General features: G+C 48.9%; 1 protein-coding gene across 13 annotated transcripts in view; it reads right to left on the bottom strand.

Annotated features, from left to right (window-relative positions):
- Positions 1 to 11613: 11613 nt before the first annotated feature.
- Positions 11614 to 22015, bottom strand: part of CLASP1 (cytoplasmic linker associated protein 1) — a 178113-nt gene continuing 167711 nt past the window's right edge. For all 13 annotated transcript variants that reach the window (XM_014939521.1, XM_014939528.1, XM_014939553.1 and 10 more), the window contains 3 exons: positions 19536 to 19742; positions 16579 to 16695; positions 11614 to 15149 (listed from right to left, as the gene is read on the bottom strand). In XM_014939521.1, coding sequence (XP_014795007.1) covers positions 15063 to 15149; positions 16579 to 16695; positions 19536 to 19742 — 411 coding nt within the window. In that variant the 3' untranslated portion in view covers positions 11614 to 15062. The remainder of the gene's footprint in view (positions 15150 to 16578; positions 16696 to 19535; positions 19743 to 22015) is intronic.

Here is a 22015-nt window from a genome sequence, read left to right as displayed (position 1 = left end):
ATAAAACAAACAAACCTATGAGTCCTAACATTGTGCTGCTTTGTTTCATTCACACTCGGTGTCTCAGGAGAGAATAAAACAAAACATTCACTGCCTGGTTCCCGCAGGGCGCAGGAGCAGCTCACAGCAGGGAGAGGAGACCCGGAGAGCACCCAGGGAACACAGCAACTGTCCCTCCTCACCCTGCACTGTGCAACTCTTCCCAGGCCCTCTGATAAATGTATATTGTGACAGATCTTCAAGGGTGATGTCCTCCAGTTAAAGGGGTGACACTGCCATGTCCCCACCAAAGCAGAGCCCATTAAACTTTCTGTCCCTCATATGCTGGTAGCCTTTTAGTAGGTGTCTTTGACTTTAGAGACTGACAGAGCCCAGATATTTATACTTCACACTCAAATACATCCAAAAAGAGCAGAGGGCATTGCCAGCCCAAGGGATATAATCTCATCCCAAGGCCTTGAGAAATTCAGTGGCTGTTTGTGTCTTCCTCCTCCAAAAGCAGCTCTTGGTCAAGGGCACCCGACACTACCCGACATTGATAAGAAGACCTCATCCCCCGCTGCTGCAAAGGATCCTGCTCCTCAAAGTGAGTCAGGCCCTATACTTCGTTAAAGAAAAACCCACCACAGCCAGGTGACAGGCATCATGCTGGCAGTGTCTGAGGGAGAGCTCCCTGTCCATCTCCAGGTACCCTCAGCACCAAGGGATGATGGAGGCCTCAGTTCAGGCTGCAAAGTCTGCATGCCAGCTTTAGCGCCAAGGGCAGCAGCATCACTCCATGCAGGTAGGGACCATCAGTTGCACTATCCATCTTGGGGCCAATTCACCTCAGTGAGCTGAGGGGAGGACAGCAAAGCTCCCTGGCAATGGCACCTTCTGCAGCATCTGTGAGATGGATGGAATCTGGGGCATAAGTGAGGTTGGAAAACAGACCCTAATACAAACAGAGCTGAAGGGAAGGTTGGATATCATTTAAACATGTTTTAACGGTAGAGGAAGCCCATGTCTGAACATGTGCTTTATCTCCCTGCAGATACATAATAGCTGTGAAGGGTTCCTGGAAGTACAGGGAAACAGCAGTGTCTCACCATCCCCTTGATAACAGGGGCCTTGAAGGAAGATATGCTCCATGCCCCCAAAAGACCTCCCCACAGTCATAAATGCTTTGCTAATTTTGATTTTTTGGATGCAAGTTTTGTACAGCTATTGCCAGAACAGGACCCTGGTAGGGATCCATCCTGTGCCTCCGTTTCCCCACTTGCACAGCCAGGGTAACTGGCCTGTCCCCACAGGAGCGCTAGGAAGATGGATTGGTTAATATTTGCTTAGTGCTCTGGAGATAGCACTATATAAGTCTAATTACATTTTATGCCCTCATGTGATAAGGATGTCATCTTGGATTAGAGGGGATTAGTTGTTAATGCCATTCCTGTACATACCGGTCCCCTCCAGGGCTTTGATTTCTGCTGAGAAGGTTTTTCACTCTGCTTTCAAATCAGCAAGGACCTCCTAGTTATGTTAATCAAGGAAATCAAAGGCTTTTGGTGGCTCGATGGATACCTCAATGGATACCTGGAGATGTCTTCAGCCAAGCAGAGGTGTGTGCTCAGTGAACACTGGTGCACACTCAGCATCCTGCTTGCTTTAGCATCCCTAAACCTTTAACAGGGCTGGGGGAAGGGGGTTGAGCGTGTCCCCCCTTCCTGCATACTGGGCTCCAAACACACCACTGAGTTATTCAGTACAAGCACTAAGTTAATGTTTAGCCCTCACCCAAAACACGGAGATTGCCGAATGCCAAAGGAAATGGAGTGAGAAGCCACATGCCACTAACAATTGCAGGGCAAAATGCCACCGAGAGGACATCCCCACATCCCAGCAGTGCCGCTCGCAAAGGAGCGCTCCGATCTGCAGCAACATCCCAGAACAAGAGAGAGGGGAACCCGTCTCCCACACTGCACGGTGAGAGCCAAGCAACTCACAGGGATTTCGGTTTCACACAATCACAGAATGAGACCGACAGAATCACATGGGGTTGGAAGGGACCTCTGGAGATCATCTAGTCCAAGTCTAGTTTCCTAAACCTATTGCTGTGAAGTTTATAGCCTTACATCTGCAGTGGCCTTGGCCACTCTCACAGGACTGCCTGAACAGCCAGAGTGCTCCCCCCTGGTTGTAGGGGATGGAGCTGAGATCCCTTCCAGGGATCCCTTTCCAGTGCTCCCACCTGCTCCAAGCACTGGCTCACCCCTGGTGTGGGCTGGATTTCAGCTGCTGACTGGGAAGGAAAAGGGCTATCCTGTCCCCACCTCCCACTTCCGTGGGTTTGTCCCAGAGGAAAACCTGGATCTGTCATTTATTGCTCACCACCCAGGACTAGCCAGAAGAAGGATCCAAGCTCCTCTCAGCAGCAGGAGGGGAACAATACCACCTCCCAGCACTCAGCCTGGGACACGGGGAGCAGCTTTGGCTCATCAGCACAACGAAGCAGCTCAGTAGAAAGGAAAACCTCCAGAGACTTCTCAAGCTACACTAAACTTCCAGAGTCATATCCCACCACACTCCTTCAGTGGGGACTCTCTACAGCCAGATGTAAACCATGGAGCTGCAACATGAAGTGGTGGGACCTGCTGGAGAGGGGGCACTGAACAACAGCAAAGCTCTTGCAAACACCCCTAAAAGCATGGAACCGCTATTCACCCGGGCTGCATGGTGATGGCCAGGGAACCATGTCAGCACAGACTAGCAGGAGCATTTACCAAAATCCCAGGAGGAGATGGTCTTCCTTGCAGCTAAAGCTGGGAGCAGAGGCTGGCAGCCTGAACTTGTCACAGCAGCAGCATCAGTTCCCATCTGAGTGGAGAGGTGCTCCCAGGGCAATGGGGACCTCATTGAAGCAGATGCTGAAGATGCTGGAAGGGGGTTTGGAGAATGCCAAAACCTCAGCAGCAGTAGAGCTGGACATTTCCCTGGGTCCAGCCATAATTGAGCAGCCTGCTCTGTGGCACAGTGTCCCCAGCAAGGACAGCCTAACGCCTCAGACAAACTCTTCACTGCAGGTCCTGACATTCCGGTCATGGGGTGGTGCTTCCCTCCAAGCCTGTGGGAGCAGATGGATGCTTGCTCGGGAAATCAGCTGGACACTCAAAGGAAACATGGTCATGGCTTCTGCAGCTTACATTTCTGGGAATAGGCAGCTGCAAGCCTAAGCCGTGCATGAAGGAGAGAAATGGGTATCCTTGCAGTTATACACTGGGAAGTCCATGTCCTACAAGCAGGGCAGCCCACAATTCACCCACAGCATTTTGAAGAGGGGTTGCTCCATATTGTTCACATTCAATAAGCAATGAGACTATTTTTTAACTTGTTAACACAAATAAAATGACCTCAGAGAAAGGAGGAATTGCTGCTTTTGGGAGAGGTTTGGGGTGCAAATGGCTCTAGGAACCTTTTATGGTCCCAGAGGCAGCCATGACAGCAGTGAGAGGGTGCAGCTGAGTGAGGGAGAGGGTGGCCAAACCTTCAGCCCCTGCTCTGAGGTGCCCATGAGGGCTCAGATGAGCACAGCACAGGCTGAGTCTATTGGGAGCCGAGCAATGTTGGGCTGGTGCTGCTGCTCCAGGGCCAATGGGATGCAAAACCAACCGAAGCTTTCTGCTTACCTAGGTTAGTTCTACAGGAAAAACAAATACCTTCATTTCTTTCTTATTGTTGGCCGGAAGAGCTGGCCTGTTACAAGACAGAGACTAAATTGCTGCTGCTGTCAGTCTGGGTCGGTGTTACCTGTCTTCTAAGGCAAGAGGAGCTGGGGCACAGGTCAGGGAATCCTATTTAACTGCATCCAGCATCCTTAGCTCAGGCCAGTCCTGGAAGGCAGAGCTGAAGCTGGCCAGGAGACCGAATTTTCATTCCTAAAAAATTAAAATAAATTAAAATTCAAGACTTTGGAGAAAAAAACCGCTTTAGTTCAGTGTCTGGAACAAGATATGTTCCCTGGAATCCAACTCTTTGCACAACAAGCAGTAGGGGCAGCTTCAATGAGGAGTGCTGGGGTTCATGAGACTGCAGATGCCACTAGGATGCCCTGGCTTGGTGCAGCCCATCCAGAACCACAAGGGTGCTGGTGCCCTGGGAGCCACAAGCATCACACTCCTTCAGCTGCAAAGACCAACCACCCTTCCAGCAGCTACTCCAAATGCAGGCATGGAGCCAAGCTGTCAGGGAAGCCAGCAGGATCCCATTAGCAATTTTATCAAACTCAACATTTTTTGGCAGAACATTTCCATTTCAGTGAGTCAGCAGCCTTGGAAATTTCCTGGCAGCAGCAGCAAAACTTGAGGTGGGTGCGTGGAGAAAGGTCCCTGGGACACACACTTGGCCTGGCCCAGACCCGGCAGCACGGACACGGTGCTTAGAAGGAGCCACACAACGAACTGCCCCACGTATTGGCTTATTCCACTCCACTCTGTTCCTTGTCCATCAAAAGAAAAGCTCACCCCAGCTGAGTTTTACAGGTTAAGTAGAACAACATCCATTAGGTCAAGACAACAGAAAGACTCAGCCCCTGGCTCATTCACTCTTCAAGAGTTACTTTCCCCTTTGTATGGTCGATAAAATCATCATTTTTTCAAAATTAGGCCTAGCAACAAGTCAACTACACGTTTTCTTCATGTAAATTTCTCATGTAAAAGTGACTTGTTTACATTTTTCATGTAAATTTTTCTTGCTAAACCCAAGAGATCTTGCTCCATCCACAGAGAAGAGATCATCCCCCCTCTCTACAATCCCTCTCGCATATTTGAGGGTTGCTCTCATGTCTCCCCAGGCCTCTTCTGTCGCCCGTTATCCAACCCAGGTCGAGCTTGCTGGGAGTCATCACGTCCTTGCTGATCTCTGGCCACCCTCCAACCTGCCCAACATCTTCCTTGTCCCAGCGGGGAGCCAGCCTTTCTTCACAGCCCTTGTCTGCAAACCCCCAGCGCCTTCTTCCAGCAGGTCCTCACGCCCTTCACAAGGATTTACAGCCTGGCTGTCGCTCGGCAGGGATGGAGTTGTTAGTGCTGTGGGAGAGATGGAGGAGATAGGGCAGGGGATGGAGGCACAGGGGGAGCCGGCAGACAGGAGACTTGCCGGGAGCCCAAAAATGCTGCCAGCTCCCGTTCCCCGCTCCCTCTCCAGCCACTGGCCAGGGAGTTTGTACACAGGGAGCAGAGCTGGGTCTCCAACATCAGGTTGCAGCACTTGGACCTGGGTTTCACCTGCCCCAAAACAGGGAACGGCTCTGACGCGGCCTGGGGAGGGGGACAAAGCAGGGTGCAAAACTGGGCTGGGGATTTTTTTTGTTTCCCCCCTCTTTTTTTCCTTTGTTTTGGCTTTTGGATCAGGCTGGGTGACAGGAGGACAGAGGGAGGGAGGGTGAATCTCGCCGGGCAGGCTGTGGCCGCTCACCTCCCTCTCCCAGCAGCATCCGTGGGGTTGCAGAGACCTCCCTGCAGGAAAAAGCAGGAAAAAACTGGCAGGGAGTGGAAAGGAGTGGCAAGCAGATTAGAAACCCAGCTCCTATTTATAGACCGGCAGCCCAGAAACTGCCACCCCCCCCAAGACAGGACCATCTGTTTAACCCTTTCAGCCCCGAGCACCAACTCAGGAGGTGCTGAGCCAGCCCCGGCCATGACGGATGGGTGAGGGAGCGTTTCAGCTGAGGGAAGGCAGGAGACCCCGCACCAGGGCACCCCACGGAGCAGAGGGGGCAGGACGCAGGTCCAGGAATGATGGACCTTGCAGAGCCACTGCCCAATAAGGAGGATGGGGATGGAAATGGGGTTAGAAGTTGGGTCACTGGGACAAGGAAGCAAATATTCCAGTGTCCTGCTGCCCAGTGGTCAGAGCAAGCCAAAAATATTTCCTCTAATGAGGATATAACTAACAGGTTTTAGGGGCAACTCCAATGTTTCCAGCCTCTTTTGTGACCCCTGAGCTTTGGCAGGGTTGAAGGCAACGGGGCCATTTATTTGAGGGTCAGCATACCTGCTGCCCACGAGTGGCTGCTGATGCTCGTGGAGGGCTGCTTCATGAAGCTTTCCTTTGACCTCCATCTTCCTGCTGTCACTTAAGGGCGCCTTTATGCCACACAGAGTCATTAAATACAGAAATTGGGTATTGCCAGTTTGCTCAGCCTCCTGCTTTCCCAGGTCTAGTTTTCACCAAAAGCGGTGGCAAGCAGAGACACATCTGGGAGGGTGACAACATTAGACCTTGGGGCACCCCAAACAGAATAAAAGAGCTGCTTAGCTTTGCCATGCCATGTTAGACTTCAGCGTAACCTAGATCATCTGCAGGAGAAGAGAAGGGGCTGCAGCACTGAAAGAGGGTAGGTGTAGATTGGACATTAGGAGGAAATTTTTTATGATGAGAGTGGGGAAGGACAGGAACAGGTTGCCCAGAGGGGTTGTGGATGCCCCATCGTTAGAAGTGGTCAAGGTCAGGTTGGATGAGGCTTTGAGCAACCTGACCTAGTGAACAGTGTCCCTGCCAACAGCAGGTGGGATGGACCAGATGATCTGTAACCACCCCTTCCGACCCAAACCATTCTATGATTCTGTGAAAAAAGGTGCCATAGGTGTTTAGCTGAGAGTTGGGGTTTGGTACCTGGCCAGCCATCGCTCCCCAAATGGTGATCTCTGAGTGTGAAGCCGCTGTGTGCTGGCTACACAGGGGCTGTCCTGCACCACCAGCAACGCAGCTCCTGCGCCGGCAGCAGCACACGGACAGCGGGGAGGTATTTTTCACTCCATTTCACCTCCTGCAGGTCCAGCAGTGGATCAGCTCCCCCAGGGCACCCCTGCTCCCCGCATGGGGATGGCCGCACAAACATAGGGCTGAGTGTGGGCAGGTTTTGCTGCAATTCTCCATCAGTTAAGAATCAAACCTTCCCCCCACAGAAACCCCCTCAGCTATAGCCCTCAGCTGCTTTCTGCCTCTGCACAGAGTTTCCAGCTGTTCTTCCCCCACTTGCTTGTGTCAATAGCTATTTTTACAAGATTGCTTTTCTTTACTTCTTAATTGATCTAAATCCTTTCCCTTAGTTTTCTTGTTAAAGGTGGATTTAAAGAGAAGGAGTTCATTATCTTGGCCATTTTTTGAGTCATTATGAATTTCATCCCTCTCCTCATTAGTTACTCATTACCCCTCGCTCTGGAAGGCTGCTTTGTCCCCGATGTGTTTGCGAGCAGCTTCCCTGGCACCCTGTAATCCCCGCGTTAGCTCGGTCTGGTTTATGCTGCCTTCTCTTTCCCCTCTGCTGCCCCCCATCCCCTCCGATCCCAAACGAGCTCTTGCCTTCTTCCTGCGCCCGAGCGGCTCTTTCCTGCTGAGCCCCCTGCAGACACCCAGACCCAGCTCCCTCCAGGACTTGAAGCCCCCCAAGCATCGTCCCCACGCATTGTCCCTGCCCCAAGGGACAAGCGCCCACCCTTGTTGAGCCACGTGCTGGGCAACAAGGAGAGCTGCTAGCTCCTGGTTAATGGGTTGGCGCTGGAGTTTGGATATAAATAGCTCTTTTTTGGAAAGCAATGGCTCTGCGTGGCCTGTGTTGGGACCTGCCAAGTTATGACAAAGCAGCACGGAGAGAGTAGCAACGTTGCGTAAGGGCCTTGGGTTTAACAGGCCAATATTTCCCAAGCCTTTGGCTGCAGTCAGATCCCCAGGGAGAACCTGAAAGGTGTAAGAATCTCCTGTGCTACAGCTGCAGCATCCAGGGGAGCACAGCAACTGGAATGGTGTGATCATCCTCCCATCCACGCATGAGTGCTGCCCCAGCATGAACAGCCATACAGGGTGCGGGCACTCAGATACTGACCCTGCTACTGAAACAACCTTCTTCAGCCCATTTTGCACGCACATATTAGCTATAACCCCATATTATAGAATCATAGAATCATATGGGGTTGGAAGGGACCTCTGGAGATCATCAAGTCCAACCCCCCCACCAGAGTGGGTCTACCTAGAGCAGGTTGCACAGGATCTTGTCCAGGTGGTTTTTGAATGTCTCCAGAGAAGGAGACTCCACCACCTCTCTGGGCAGCCTGTTCCAGTGCTCTACCACTCTCACAGTAAAGAAGTTCCTCATGTTTAGGTGGAACTTCTTATACTCAAGTTTGTACCCATTTCCTCTTGTCCTGTCACTGGGCGCCACTGAGAAAAGACCAGCCCCTACTCACAAATGGACCTGTGACTGGGCATCACAACGAGTGATAGTCTTTCTCCAGACCTAAACAAACACACAACCACCCAGTCTCTGCTGGCAAGAAACCCCCTCCATCCCAGCCTGATGCTTGGAGTGACTTCCATGCCCGTGTTGCCCCAATAGCTTCCCAAAAGCCTTGCATGACATTTTTTTCCCCCCATCCCAGCAGGGGATGGAGATTTATGGTCTGTCCTCTCCTCCCCGAGGTCAGTATTACATGCGTTTCTATGCGGAGCCTCCTCCCAGCAGGCTCCTGCCGGGGCTGGGGCGCGCTCGCCCAGGGAAGGCCCTTTCTGTGCTTCGTGGATGTGTATGAGAAGGCAAAGCAGGAAAAATGTGTTGGGTTGGTAAAGGGAAGAGAGGGGTGTGCGATATTTGCTCGGGGAGGGTAAACGAGGGTTGCACAAGCAAGTAATTGGGTTGCACAATCAGAAGCTGTGGAATTATTTAACTTAACAAGTTACCACTGATCAACTGAGCTGCACTTTCTCAGGGGTTTTAAGCCAAAACATCTTAAACTGGAGCAAATTAAGATAAGGCACTTGGTCCAGGAGTGCAACTCTGCTGACACCCACTGAGCCACCCCTCTCCTCGGCGCATCCCTCGGTGGGAGGGAAGGAGTCACCAAATCATTTGAGATTGGGGAAGGCAAAGTGTTGGGCTGCAAAGAAATCCACAGCATTTCAGACCCTCCAGGACAGAGAAATGAATTGAAAATGGGCTGCAAGTGCTCAGAACGAGCATTGGAGCTTGCCAGGAATCTGCTAACTACCTTTAATTGCTGGCAGCAACTCTGGTCCTCCACCAGAGGGGAGAGCCCAGCAAAACCGTCTCAGCCAGCAATTACAGCCATTCCTCATTCTCCGTCTGTGAAGCAATCATGTGGCTTAGGACAACAGGGGACTTCATGACAAAGGAGCTACAAGGGACAGATACTTTGAGGTGGTTCAATAAACAAACACCCCCTTGTCAACGCGCTGCAGTCTCAGCCCTAAAGGACACGCCAAAATGCAGCACAGAAGGAGCCAGGAGGCAGGGCAAGAGGATTATTTTCTTCTGCTCCTGTATTTCATTTGCAGTAACCGCTCTGGGATGCTCCTGTCGAGCTTTTCACTTGCTACGGTTGCATCCCACAAGGCTCTTGCCTTCTGCTGTGCTGCTCCGGCAGCAAAGGATGGCCTGTGTTGGCACTCCCGGCGGTGCAAGTCTTGGCACCAAGATTTTTGTGTATTTGTGCATTTTCCAAAGTGATTAGTAGAAGATCAGACCTGGGTAGTGAGTGCCTGGAAGCATGAGCCATTGCTGGGAGAAGACAACTTCTCCGAGAGGAGCTCTGTGCATCTGGCAATGGTTGGTGATGCGCCAGCAGCTGCAGCTCCATCAGCTGCAAAGGGTAATTTGGGCCAGCATCTGGAGTTTTACAAGGCACAAAGGAGATAGCGCTCTATTCATTCTCTCTTCTCTTTCTTATCACCACAGGTACCTGGTACTGCTCAAGAAACAAAACACGTGGGAAGCGCTCTGGGAAGAAGCCAGGGCCACTGGGCAAGGGTGGACCTTCCCTTGTACTGCTCTAGCATGCGGCTGAGCCAAAAAGGACCCTGCCACCACAGGGGTGAGATGGTCCATCTGCAGCAGGGAAAGCTACCACTGCTCCTCACTCCCAGCTGGGCCTCCAAATCTTGATGCAGAAGGGTCCCTGGGCTGGCAGGAGAGAGGATAGTTCAGTGCCTTACCCAGCATGGCCATCAGAACCACTAAGTCCTGATAGCTGGTGCTCACACACCACAACACTCTCCATGCACTCTGTCTGGGAATATTCACACCAAAAGCCTCCCGTAGGAAATGTCCACCTCCTGTGCTCTCCTGACTCCCTCACACTCACCACGAGGTATTTGAGGACCTTTTACTTTGATGCTAAAGGAACAACATCAAGGTAAGAGTCATACCTTGGGGGACGTTTCCCTGGTGTAGAACACAGCTTCACTACAGGCTTTTTAAAATTGTGATGAGCTGTGATTCCCCCAGGGAACGCATAAGCACTGGAGCACACCTGCTCCCCAGCCACTTCAAATTCAAGTTCTTTGTCTTTTGGTACCCAGAACAAAGACCTGTGCAGTTCCCAGCAGCCCTTCTCCTCCCCAAACACTTAATCGCAAACATCTCTACTGCCACATATTTTAAGAATTCTGCAATTTTCTTAATGAGCCTCGTAACACAGGCATCTTTTGAAGCCCTTGCTTCCTGAGTTATGTGACTTCGCACGAAATCATCAGCTTTGAAACAGCACACGGCCTTCCAGTTTGTACCATCACAAGCATCCCCTAAACCATGACTTCTCAAAAGCTTTCAAAAGCTGACAGCAAAAGACCAGGACCTCAAAAGATCAGCTGCCCGCTGGCCCCACTGCCACTCACAGACTGGTGCCAGAAGGGAACAGTCAGCCCACCACGTACCCTCTAATTAATACATGAAAACACAGCAGCCAAGGCAGGAATAAGAGCAAATTCTTTACAAGCAAAGGCTGCCGGACTGAGGAGCTGTGTTGGAAAATGAACACACTTTAATATTTCTCCCCCCAAAAGAAACCCAACTTCCACTTATTCTAGGGCAAACTCAAAAGGTTTTATTTTAATTTTTTTTTTTTAGCAAATTCTATCACGTAAATGTTAACAAAAACATCTGTACAATTGCCATGATACACTCAAAAGTGAAACAAATAAGATATAAATACAGATATGGATGTAACATGACAAAAGCGGAAAAAATAGAAAAAATACATGCGCATGAACACGGTGCCAACAAAGTCATTTCTCATGGCTGGCATTTTTCAGAGCGGTTTTTACTTCCCATTTAAAACATTGTTAGCAACGTCCTGCTGTATACTACAAAGGTCTATTTTTCTGTCCCTTAATATGTAATATTATGCTTGATAAATAAAGGGGTGGGGAGAAAAGGTTTTTTTTGATGACAAAGATGCGAGTTACATTACTTATACAGGGTATTGTTAAGCTAGTAATAAGCAATAAAAAAGACAGTCTCGTATTGTATTGTAATCCAGGCAAGCACACATAGTGTACCTTAAGAAAGCCACATGCCTCGATATTTCTGCACTACATGAGAACTACAGTACGTAGACCTGTGGGGCGGATGGATCCGGTATTTGCCCATGCCCACGGAGCACTGGTGCAGCCAATGGCAGAAAAAACATCCACATCTGAGATTTCGGCAACCTTGCAGCCAGGAGCCGCTGTCTGCTGAGAGTTTTCTCCCATTCAGACTTTTAAAGCATGGTGGGCAAAGAAAATCACTTTTTTCTTTTTTTTTTTCTTTTCTTTTTTTCCTCGTTGAACTTTTTAAAACAGGGGGGGAAAAAAAAATTCTTTTTTTTTTTTTTTTTTTTTTTTTTTTTTTCCTCTTTTTTTTTTTTTTTTGAAAGGTACGAAAAATCGAAGCCCCGCATAATGGGCAGCAAGAAAAAACAAAAAAAAGGCAGCTGCAGTAGGTGGCTACTGCTGGGAGAACGTGAACACGAGCTTCACCGGTGCGGTGAGGCACTGCCAGCATGCAGATCCTTCTCTGCAAGCGTGTGTGGACACTGGGGTTTGTAGCCAGAGAGACCTTTATGCTTGCTGAAGAGAAAACAAAAACGATTGTACAGCTTGTTGAAGTCAGAACACTGGAGATCAGAGAGGTGACATTCAGAGCTAGCCCTTTGAGTACTTCAAAGGAAACACACACACACACACAAAAAAAAAAAAAAAAAGAAGTGGGGTCATGTTCAACATACTAAACAACCTTACTATGTACATTATACGCAATGATTTATAAATACCTAAGCAGAATGCTCCCTACTGTATACAGGTATAACATACTTCTAGAGTACTCAAAGGATGAACAGTCCTGGACTGACTCACGTAACAAAATTAAGTAGCACATTAATGAGCATCTGTTGACAAACAGAACCAAATCTGATTCAGAAAGTAAGGCCTGGTTCTACCATTTGCAGCTCCGAGTGTGCCAACAGCGTGGGGAAGCGCCGGTGGGCGGCAGGGCCTCGGGGAGGAGGAGCTGTTAACTCCCACCGCAGGGTCAGCGCGCCAGGGTCAGTTCAGGGACGTTACAGTGCGTTCACTCTCAGTGCATACTAACAGGATTTTATAAAATATATAAAATCATTTGAGAAGGAATTCAATTCCTGGAGATTTGCTACAGTGTGCCATTCAAGACAAAAAAAAAAATAAAAAAATAAACAAACAAACAGCAAACGGTGATGGACCAAGCTCCATCAGAGCTCCATCACCGTCTGGTCAGCTGTGCTGACCTTCTCAACCCCAGAACTGGAACAGAAGATGATGAACTGAGATGGGGAGAAACAGAGGCATAAATACTAAGTGGTTAGAGCACAAATTTAAAAAAAAAAAAAAAAAAAAAAAGAACAAAAAACCAAACCCGCTACTAAAAATTCAGACAAGACAGCTAACTGCTGCCAACAAGTCGGCTGAATGTTTCCTCAAAAGGGAAAATAAATTCATGTTAAACTGAAATAATTTGTATCATTCAAAAAAATTAAAACGGAATATTCTAACAAGCATACTGAAAGATGTTGAAAAGAAATGGTCCACAGAAAGGGAGACGCCACCATGGAGCAGCCAATCCTCCTCCTCCTCCTCCCGAGGATGGCTTTTCTGAGCCTGCAGAAAGACCCCGGGGGAATTCCATCCACCAGGATCGCATGGTTTCTCCTGCTGTGGCATTACTTGTTGGGAAAGATGAGGGAACCAGCCCTGCAGCCAGTAAAAACCTGGACACATCCTGAAAAACTCAGGAGCAGGTCATCTCCTCCACTCTCAAGAAAGACAGCAGGGAAAGGGACTGACAAGCTTTGCACAGTCCCCACCAGCCCCAGCACCTCCGGAGCCGGGGACAGGGTGGGGAGCTGGCACCAAGCATCACCTCCCAGCATAGCTCCTCAGGGCTGGGGCTGAGACACATGGGGAGGAACTGATGGAGAAAGAGGACAACAAGGCTTTATCCTCCCCCACCGCACTCCCCTGCTGTGCTACTGGAAGCTCTCATGTTCTCAATATGCTACCAAGGTGTCCCTTCAGCTCCCCAAAGGGGAAATGGAGGGGGCTGGAGACACTGAGAGCAGCCAGGGAACACACATCCATCACCACAGCTACAGCCATAAGCTGCAGGTCAACCATCCTCTTGCTTCACTGGCACTGGGGACAAAAAGCCAGTTCTGACTCATTGCAGGTTTGGGGTGGGCATGCCCAACAGCTGGGATCCAGCCCAGGGCCAAACACAGCTCTAGCATCCTCCTGCTTCCCCTGCTTACAGTCAGAGGCAGGGGGAGCTCACCCTTGGCAAACAGAGGGGTCTCCCCTTGGGGAAGGGTGGTTTTGTGGGGTATCTGACTGCTGGTGGTTTGGCTCTGACTTGGTCTGTGTCGTCAGGCTGCAAAAGGATTTGCCCCCACCGCAGCCTCAGCCAGAGCACCCTGCTGACAGCAGGGCCCAGCAAGGGCCCCCCGCACCCCCCCGAAGTGCAGAGGGCCCAGGAGGGCTGTGCGTGGGGCTGGGGCTGTGCGTGGGGCTGGCCAGGAAGGAGGAGGTTTCTAGAGGCAGCTAACAGCACTAGTCAGGCGCAGGAGGAGAGCTGTGGCAGGCAACCAGCACTGTCCCACTGGCTCAGCAGGTGCTTCCATGGGGTCTTTTCGTTCAGTTCCAGATGCCCTTTCTGTCCTCTGGGATTAACATTTTGCCCAAAGCACAAAAGGAATTGGGGGGGGACAAAGCCATTCACCACCCAACAGCAGTGGGTCGGGTCGGAGCAGCCCTTTGATGCTACAGACTTCAAGAAAAGTGCAGGCAGCCTCACAGGGCAGTGCTGAGACACAGCCCTGCAGCTCCCACTGCCCACCCATGGACACACTCAGAGCCTATTCCAACACCCACCCACCTACATCCAGTGTCCCATCACAAACATCGGGTCCCAGAATTAGGTCTCAGGTTCCCTTTGGGGAATAACAAGTAGCCTGGAGAGTCTTTTTTGAGCATATGAAAGAGCTGAAGGGGTCGGGAGGGGAGAAATATTTACACAGTCAACGAAAGGAGGAAGAGCCTAGCTGTTTTGCACAGCACAGCTGGCTGGAGAGCAGTTAGAGAGAAATCAGCCCGTCGGAGGTCTGTCAGAACAACTATGTACAAAAATTCAGATGTTTAAGAACCTACTTTTTCATTACTCACTTGATACCTCCCAGTATTAAAGCATCCGAGGCTGGAATCGGCCACATTGGCAAAGATCTCCTCACGGAGAGCCCTGCACATCAGGCAAGCTGCAACAGGGAGTACAGAGCAGGACCACAAGACTCGTAAGGAGAGGGGAACCCAGCCAGAATGGCTGCAGCCACGGGGAGCGAGCAGGTAACTAGCACACAGAAACCAGAACTGGGTATGAACAAAACCAACAAGATTTGTTTGATCTTTACGCGTGTCCAGGTTCTTGGACTCAGTTTTGGAACACTAACCTAAACATATTTTCGAGATTTCAGCAGGCTATACAAATATGTTTAAGTATGGCTTTCTGTTGTTCACTTTTAATGAAGACTGCAACACAGACCTTGCTTCCTTTACATTCAATACCAGTAAGATTCTACATAAAAGCTTTTAAGGGACTAAAATACTGATTGCAATAAATATCTGCATGGCCTCCTTGAGCTGATGGAGCGCGCCAGTGAAGAGTAGCAGAAAGGTCTCTGAGAGGCACCGTTGATTGCTTCTAAGTCTACACATATGTCCACATATCTCCATTAACTGTGCGTTGAAACATCTGAAGAGGAACTGCTGTTGCTGTTGGTGGTCTGGGCCCTCTTTATGTACAAGTTTAGTAGCTTCATCTGAAAGAAACAAACAAACATGAGGAGAAGATGCCAGGAAAAACAAGCAGACAAAAGTCAACTGCAACTCTTGAAACTCGCGTTCTGCAGTGAACTCAGTTGTGAGTGAGCTCACACTGGGCTCTCTGGAGCAAAAGCAGAGGGAAAGCTGAGCCTCTTTCAGAACAGAGAGAAAGAGGAGGGTATGCCTACTCCCACTGGAGTTACAGACAGGTTTAATGGGATTTAGAAAAACCTCTTGCATTTCACTTCAGCCACCATCAGTTCACAGCCCTCAGTCCTGCAGCCTGATGTGGGCAAGTGGGATTCCCACAGAGGTCAGTGGAACTGCAGGCACATCAGCAACCTGAGAGCCACAGCCCCTCCTTGGAAACACCCTGAACACTCCGTGCTTTATTAAAAAAAGTTCTTTTTCAATGACATTTAAATATCATCCTTAACTTGGTACACCTACTGAAACTGCAGCTGTTATGATTATACACTTCCTTTGCATGGGTTTGTTTTGCTTTTCTGCCTCACCACCTTAGCTCCAGATCCTGCAGTGACTCATGCACACGTTCAACTTTAAACATGCAGGCAGCCTGCGTAAACCCAGAAGAATTACTCACATGTTTATAGTTAATTATGTGGCGGAGTACATCCGTGGCACCTACGATTCTGGGATAATAAAGTCTCCACAATATTTTATAGGGGAATTTCCTAACTACCCAAATATAATGAGGTAAACCTCAGCACCCATAGCTGTCTCTTTACAGAGCAATTTGGAGGCACAAGTAATTTGTTTAAGGACAAGGCAACTCAATTCAGAAATAAAAGCCAAGTGCCCTCAGTCTCAGGTTGTTTTGGTCTAGACCACACTTCTTACTCATGAAAGAAATTGTTGCTTAAAAATAACAGAACAAACTCCTCTGAACTAAGTAGCTATTCACATGCTGAGATCTATTTCAGAAAAAAAACGTAGAACTCATCTTAAAATTTCAGAGAAATCTTGCATATGAGGACTTCAAACAACAGAAGAAATCTTGTGACAACTTCCCGAGACGCTCTGAAAAGTAATCAAACTCTGCCCACCTCAACGCAAAACACCAGCTCTCGGCTGAAGGACAGAGCTGAGCTAGGACTTGGTTTCACTTGCAGCATCAGGTCAGAATCTGAGTTTTGCTGCTAATCTGACTCCAGGCCACAAAGCCCTTTGAAGGGGGACATCGATCCCTGAACCCCATCAAAACTCGCTTAGTGGGATTTCAAATGATCACACTGATGAGCCAGTGCTGTGCTGTTCCAGCAGTGTTTGACAGCGTGAGATAGGACTTCACAGAGTACAGGGAACTTGACCCAGAGCTACCAAGAAGCCACTGGCCCTGCTGCCAGCAGTGCAAGCCATTCCACTGGCTGTTATGAAAACACCAGACACACATTGCTCCTGTACCTTGCTTCCTGTGAGTTGTGCGAGATGAGGTTTCAGTTCTTCTCCAATTACTGAATAAATTGCTACTAGGCAGAACACGCTAGCTTTACGGACGCTGCTTTCCGTATTGTCATAACCCTGGAAAACAAGAAAAAAACCAAAAAGGTCAGAAATCAAACAGTACTTGCTGACGTCCTTCCAGAGCAAGACACTCAAGAGCTGATGAACATTTTGGAAATGTGGTTGACCTAACAGATCAAGAGAAAGTCCTTGCTCAATGTAACAGTTTGCAGCCTGATCAACAGAATACAATCACCCAATACATTCTATTTGTTCCTTATGTTATTAGTTATTACTATCATGTTATTAATATCTTGTTATCTATAGCATTAAGCAACAACATACAGTTTCCCACCATAAGCTTAGGACATTATCAAATATACACACTCCTGTGTCCGGTTCAGAGGATATGTTACCCTGGATGGTCAGGACTTCTTGGAGGGGAGCTCCCCATCTTGCCTTCAAAAAAGTCTCTTCTGACCCACATCTAACACAAAGGAAACCAATTCTGCTCCTGAGAGCAAAGTTACAGACGGAGATGAATTTAACACTATATTTAACATCCACAATGACTAACACATGTTAGTCTTAGATGAACTGCCTCTGTGACCTGGAGCGTTTTGATTACCTATCAGGTAGGAAATATTACAAAAAAGAACATGTTGAAAGAGCCATGTAGGTGTGCTGGATCTCTGGAAGCATCAGGAGAGCTCAAGCTAGGCACCAGGTCACTCAGCAGCTGGTGATATCAGCCCTGTGCACTGAGCAGCCACCCCATGAGGACCGCAGACATCGCTCCAGCCTGCGGGACGCTGGCTCATCCGGACGCAGGGTGACCTCTGCCGGGAAAGCCGGGAGGAGGGACGTGGCACAGCTGGGGCTGCCGGGCTGCCCAGGAGCAGGGCTGAGATCCTAGCTGCAGGGCCAAAATACAGGCTGCTATCCCAAAGAGCGCTGAACTAGAACAGCAGGAGACCTAGGTGAGCTCAGAGGAACATCAAGCTGTTGAGGACTGAAGCGGGAAAAAGGCTGAGCACGGGCCCACAGCAGAACACCACCCAGAGACACAACCCGCTGCTGGGAAGACAGCTGGGACACAGGGCTCTGTGGGTCCCAACCCAAAGGCTCCTGAACTCATCAGATGCCTCTGCCTGACCACAAGTTTCCCTACGGGCCTGGCATTTTGCTTAGGTGTGCATCCCAAATTGCTCTTGTTGGGGCCTGCAGGTCCATGTGGTGTTGAGGCCTGAGGGGGCTGCATCTCGGCAGGTGTTGGGCTGGGAGAGCCTTTCTCACATGCACCAGCTGGACCATCCCCCTACCTCTCCATCCACCAACTTGCTCACAAGGGTAGCAGTTGCCTCCTACATTTAATAAATCAAATAAAATGCTCAAGAGAGCATTCTCTTGGGAGATGACACAGGTTCAAAGCTCTCTTCAGCCTGAGGGTATCGAGATGCGGCATGTGGGAGAGCATCCCACAGCCCAGCTCCATTCCCACCTGACTTCTAGGGAGCCAGAGGACCAGGGCAAGTGGCACAACTCACCCCAGCCAAACCCTGTTCTTGCACAGACACCCTCATCTGCTCACATGGACCCCAGGCTGCTGAACTGTGCACACTTGTGCTCGTGCTGCCACCAACACTCCTCAACTCCTCAACGCTCTACCAGTCCCCTTGGCATGATAACCAAGCACATGGGTGATTTCCTCCCTACACAGTCCTCCAAGCCAGAAGGATCACAAAATATTTCTCAAACACAAGTAGATTTGTTCTATCACTATGAGTTTCTAAAGTGAGGAAATATCACTTGCAGCTCCAAGATGAAAAAATGCAAGCTAGGCTCTGAAACAAGATCAATTTTGAGACATGGAAGCAATTTCATAAAACAAGTGTAACTGTGTTTTTAAAGGCATGCTGCTCCCAAACTTTCCTGGTGCATTGAGGCTACACTGTCCAGATTGTTGTTGCCAACAATTATGGCTAAAAATTTTTACAACAGAAGTTTAAATCAATACAGAATTGCCCGATTCCCAGAGGTTGAGATTTAAGAAAAGAATGGCAAAAGAAAAAGTTGGGACAAAAGCTGGGATGCGCAAGGGGAATTTCTGACTTTACTCTTGTCCTTCAGCTTTTTATGATCATAATGAAGAGGCTTCTCTATCCCAGTTCCCCACTGAAGCCTTACGCACACAAACATGTCTCCCCTTTCACATTGATTCGTTCCTGTCACAATCCCCTCCCCAGTAAACACACACGCTCTCTCTCCTCCCTAACACGAATACCTCCCCTTTATTTCCTTCTTGCTCGCAGGCTCCTGCCAGCTCTCTGTGCAGGGGAACACAAGACAACATCGCTATGGCCAGTGCTGAAAGCTACATTCACAATGTAAGAGCAAGCCTGAGCACAGGCAAAAACACAGCTCCCCACCCAGCCTGAGAGAGTTCTGAAAGAGGCTGAATGAAGTCAGAAAGCAGCTTGGTCCTGATTTCAGAGAGGAAAGGACTAGTCTGCTCGCAGGGATTCAAATTCAAGCGCAAAGTACAATTCAAAGCGCAGAACAGCTCAGCAGAATTAAAGGAGACTACAAGATGCATTGCTTGGGAGGTACTGAGACAGCATAAGATGCTGCTTGCTGCTAACTCCTACTTCCAATACATTTCTTACACGGCTGCTACTGGCTTATTTAGGAGTCAGGCCAAGGTGTCTAAATGTAAAAACATAGGAATATGATTTTTCTTTTCCTTAATACATTAAAACATCAAAAGCTAAATTATAAAAAAAGCTTAGGGGGATTAAAGCCTTAATTTACTGAAATCTGGCCCCAGAGAGTCCCCCATTCCCTTAGATCGCAGACCTCACAAATTACTCGATGGTGGTTTGTGCTCATTGTGTCATTCGTGACATGGGATTCTGTACCTGTAACAACCCAGGAATGATATCGGGAAGGAGCTGATGCAACGATTCCTTGGAAATCCTCTCGATGACTTTCGTCTGCATTTTGATGGCAGCTAAATTAATTGGATAATCTGCAGTCTGAATGATGGGGCAAAGCACCTTGATGCATTGCTCAGGGTGGATGGAACTCGCCAGGGTAGAAGCAGCTTCTTCAGCAGCTCTGACGACCTGCGATGGAAGCAGAGCAAAACCTTATGTTAATGAGGTCACACATCACAGCCAAAACCACCAGTGTGACTGCCAGGAACTGCTTGGGGATGCTCATTAGCAGATCCACAGGAGGCTTTATCAAGAGGCAATTGACTCTGAGAATTCATGTCTTTCACATGCAGTGACATCACTGTTGCAGGCAGTGGTAAGAAGTGACAAAGTTGTGGCTAGTTTGACAATCATCTGTCACCAAAGACAGATAGGAACCCCCATCCTAGAAGAAGCAAGAGGGCAACAGCTCTCCAACCACTGTTGGAGAACCCAGACCCACCGGCTTAGACTTTATACAAGATTTTTCTCCTTAAACCTTACAATGAATGACACTGCTGCACCTTTCAATACGCATCTCACCTGCCGAGTGCTTGGGTGCCCAAGCTGAGACACCCATGCCTACACAGATGCGTCCTGCCATTTCCCAGCTAAACTATGCTGTAATCATACCAGGCTACAGATCAAGAGGCAATTGACTCTGAGAATTCATGTCTTTCACATGCAGTGACATCACTGTTGCAGGCAGTGGTAAGAAGTGACAAAGTTGTGGCTAGTTTGACAGTCATCTGTCACCAAAGACAGATAGGCACCCCCATCCTAGGAGAAGCAAGAGGGCAACAGCTCTCCAGCCACTGTCGGAGAACCCAGACCCACCAGCTTAGACTTAATGCAAGATTTTTCTCCTTAAACCTTACAATGAATGACACTGCTGCACCTTTCAATACGCATCTCACCTGCCGAGTGCTTGGGTGCCCAAGCTGAGACACCCATGCCTACACAGATGTGTCCTGCCATTTCCCAGCTAAACTACGCTGTAATCGTACCAGGCTACAGACACAAACAGGCTTCATGGTGTCCCTGACCAGGCAGCTGTGTCCTCAGCACATCTAACCCATTAAGGCAGCACTGGGATCGCTGTAAAACATGGGAGGAAGAACAAGTGGAAACAGTGGTAGCATCCACCCTTTGCAACTAGCTCACACTGTAAAGCAGTCACACAAGACAAGGGAGATCCCAAATTAGATTCCATTCTTTGCCTGAGGGAAGGCAAATCCACAACTTTCACACTCTTCCCCAGTGGGGAAGATCCAGCTTTCCCCAGCCAGCTGAAAGAGAGGAGAGACCCGATTCTGGTCTCTCCTCCCATGAGAGTTTGGTTCATTTTACATTCTGCAGTAATCGGATAAAAAAACAGGATGGGAAGGCAGGTTTTCTTCTTTCAAGTGTCTGTGCTAATTGCCAGGCAACAAAATCAAGCTTCCCCTTGGTTTCACTCTTCCTGACCACAAATCACACACTCTTTGCAAAACAGGATGGGAAGGCAGGTTTTCTTCTTTCAAGTGTCTGTGCTAATTGCCAGGCAACAAAATCAAGCTTCCCCTTGGTTTCACTCTTCCTGGCCACAAATCACACACTCTTTGCTCCCCATCTTCTTGTTTCAGTACAAAAGATGGAGGATGCCCTTACTCATCTTTTCTCACTCCCCTCTTCTCTGAGCTTACTTTCAACAGAGGGTAAATCCTGAGTGGAGAAAGATGGCCCACTGGGCAGAACTAAATCCAACACCTCAACTCAAAGAAGAAAGAAGCATTCACAAATTCTCAGGCTTAGGATTTCCCAGCTAGCCCCAGGCAGTCCCTAACTCTGAGCCCAGGAGCATTAATGCAGCCTTTCAAGGCACCTCCTCTTTCCTGATTGTGTGGGATGCTCAAAGACCTTGCACCTCTTCTCTAACTCATCATAAGTTGAACTACCTGGGGTTGTCTGAAGTTGATACTTTGCAACCAGCACTAGGAAACCCTTCCCAGGCAATCCACAAAAAAAGCAAATAAATCAAACCACAGGTCTCTCATCGCTTTGGCTGAAGCCACAGCTCCTGGATTTTCCTTGTTTCCCTCTTCCAGACACTGTCATGGTATCAAACTCAGGGATTTCTATTTGACTAAAGCAAACCACAGCTAGATGCAGCTCTATCAAAGCCTCAAAAGAAGGTGAACTTTCATTATTTCTAAGTAACTACTGTGGATAATGCATGAACTGGGAGTATTTGGAAGTTTATCTCAGTCCCTACTAGGACAAGAATGCCTCCCTTCCCGGACTACAAAATGCCTTCCAGAAAGGTTTAATTGATTTTAAGATAGCAGCCGTGAATAGTGACCAGAAGAGATCATCTCCATCTACAAAGCCTGCTTCACCCACAGTCTTTAGTATCACAGCCACACCACCACCATTAATATTTT

This window comes from Calidris pugnax, unplaced genomic scaffold (genome assembly GCF_001431845.1).
Source record: "Calidris pugnax isolate Ruff unplaced genomic scaffold, ASM143184v1 scaffold21, whole genome shotgun sequence".
NCBI classification, from domain to species: Eukaryota; Metazoa; Chordata; class Aves; order Charadriiformes; family Scolopacidae; genus Calidris; species Calidris pugnax.
Note: the sequence above shows the minus strand (reverse complement) of the source record. Positions and strands in the feature narration are given on the sequence as shown.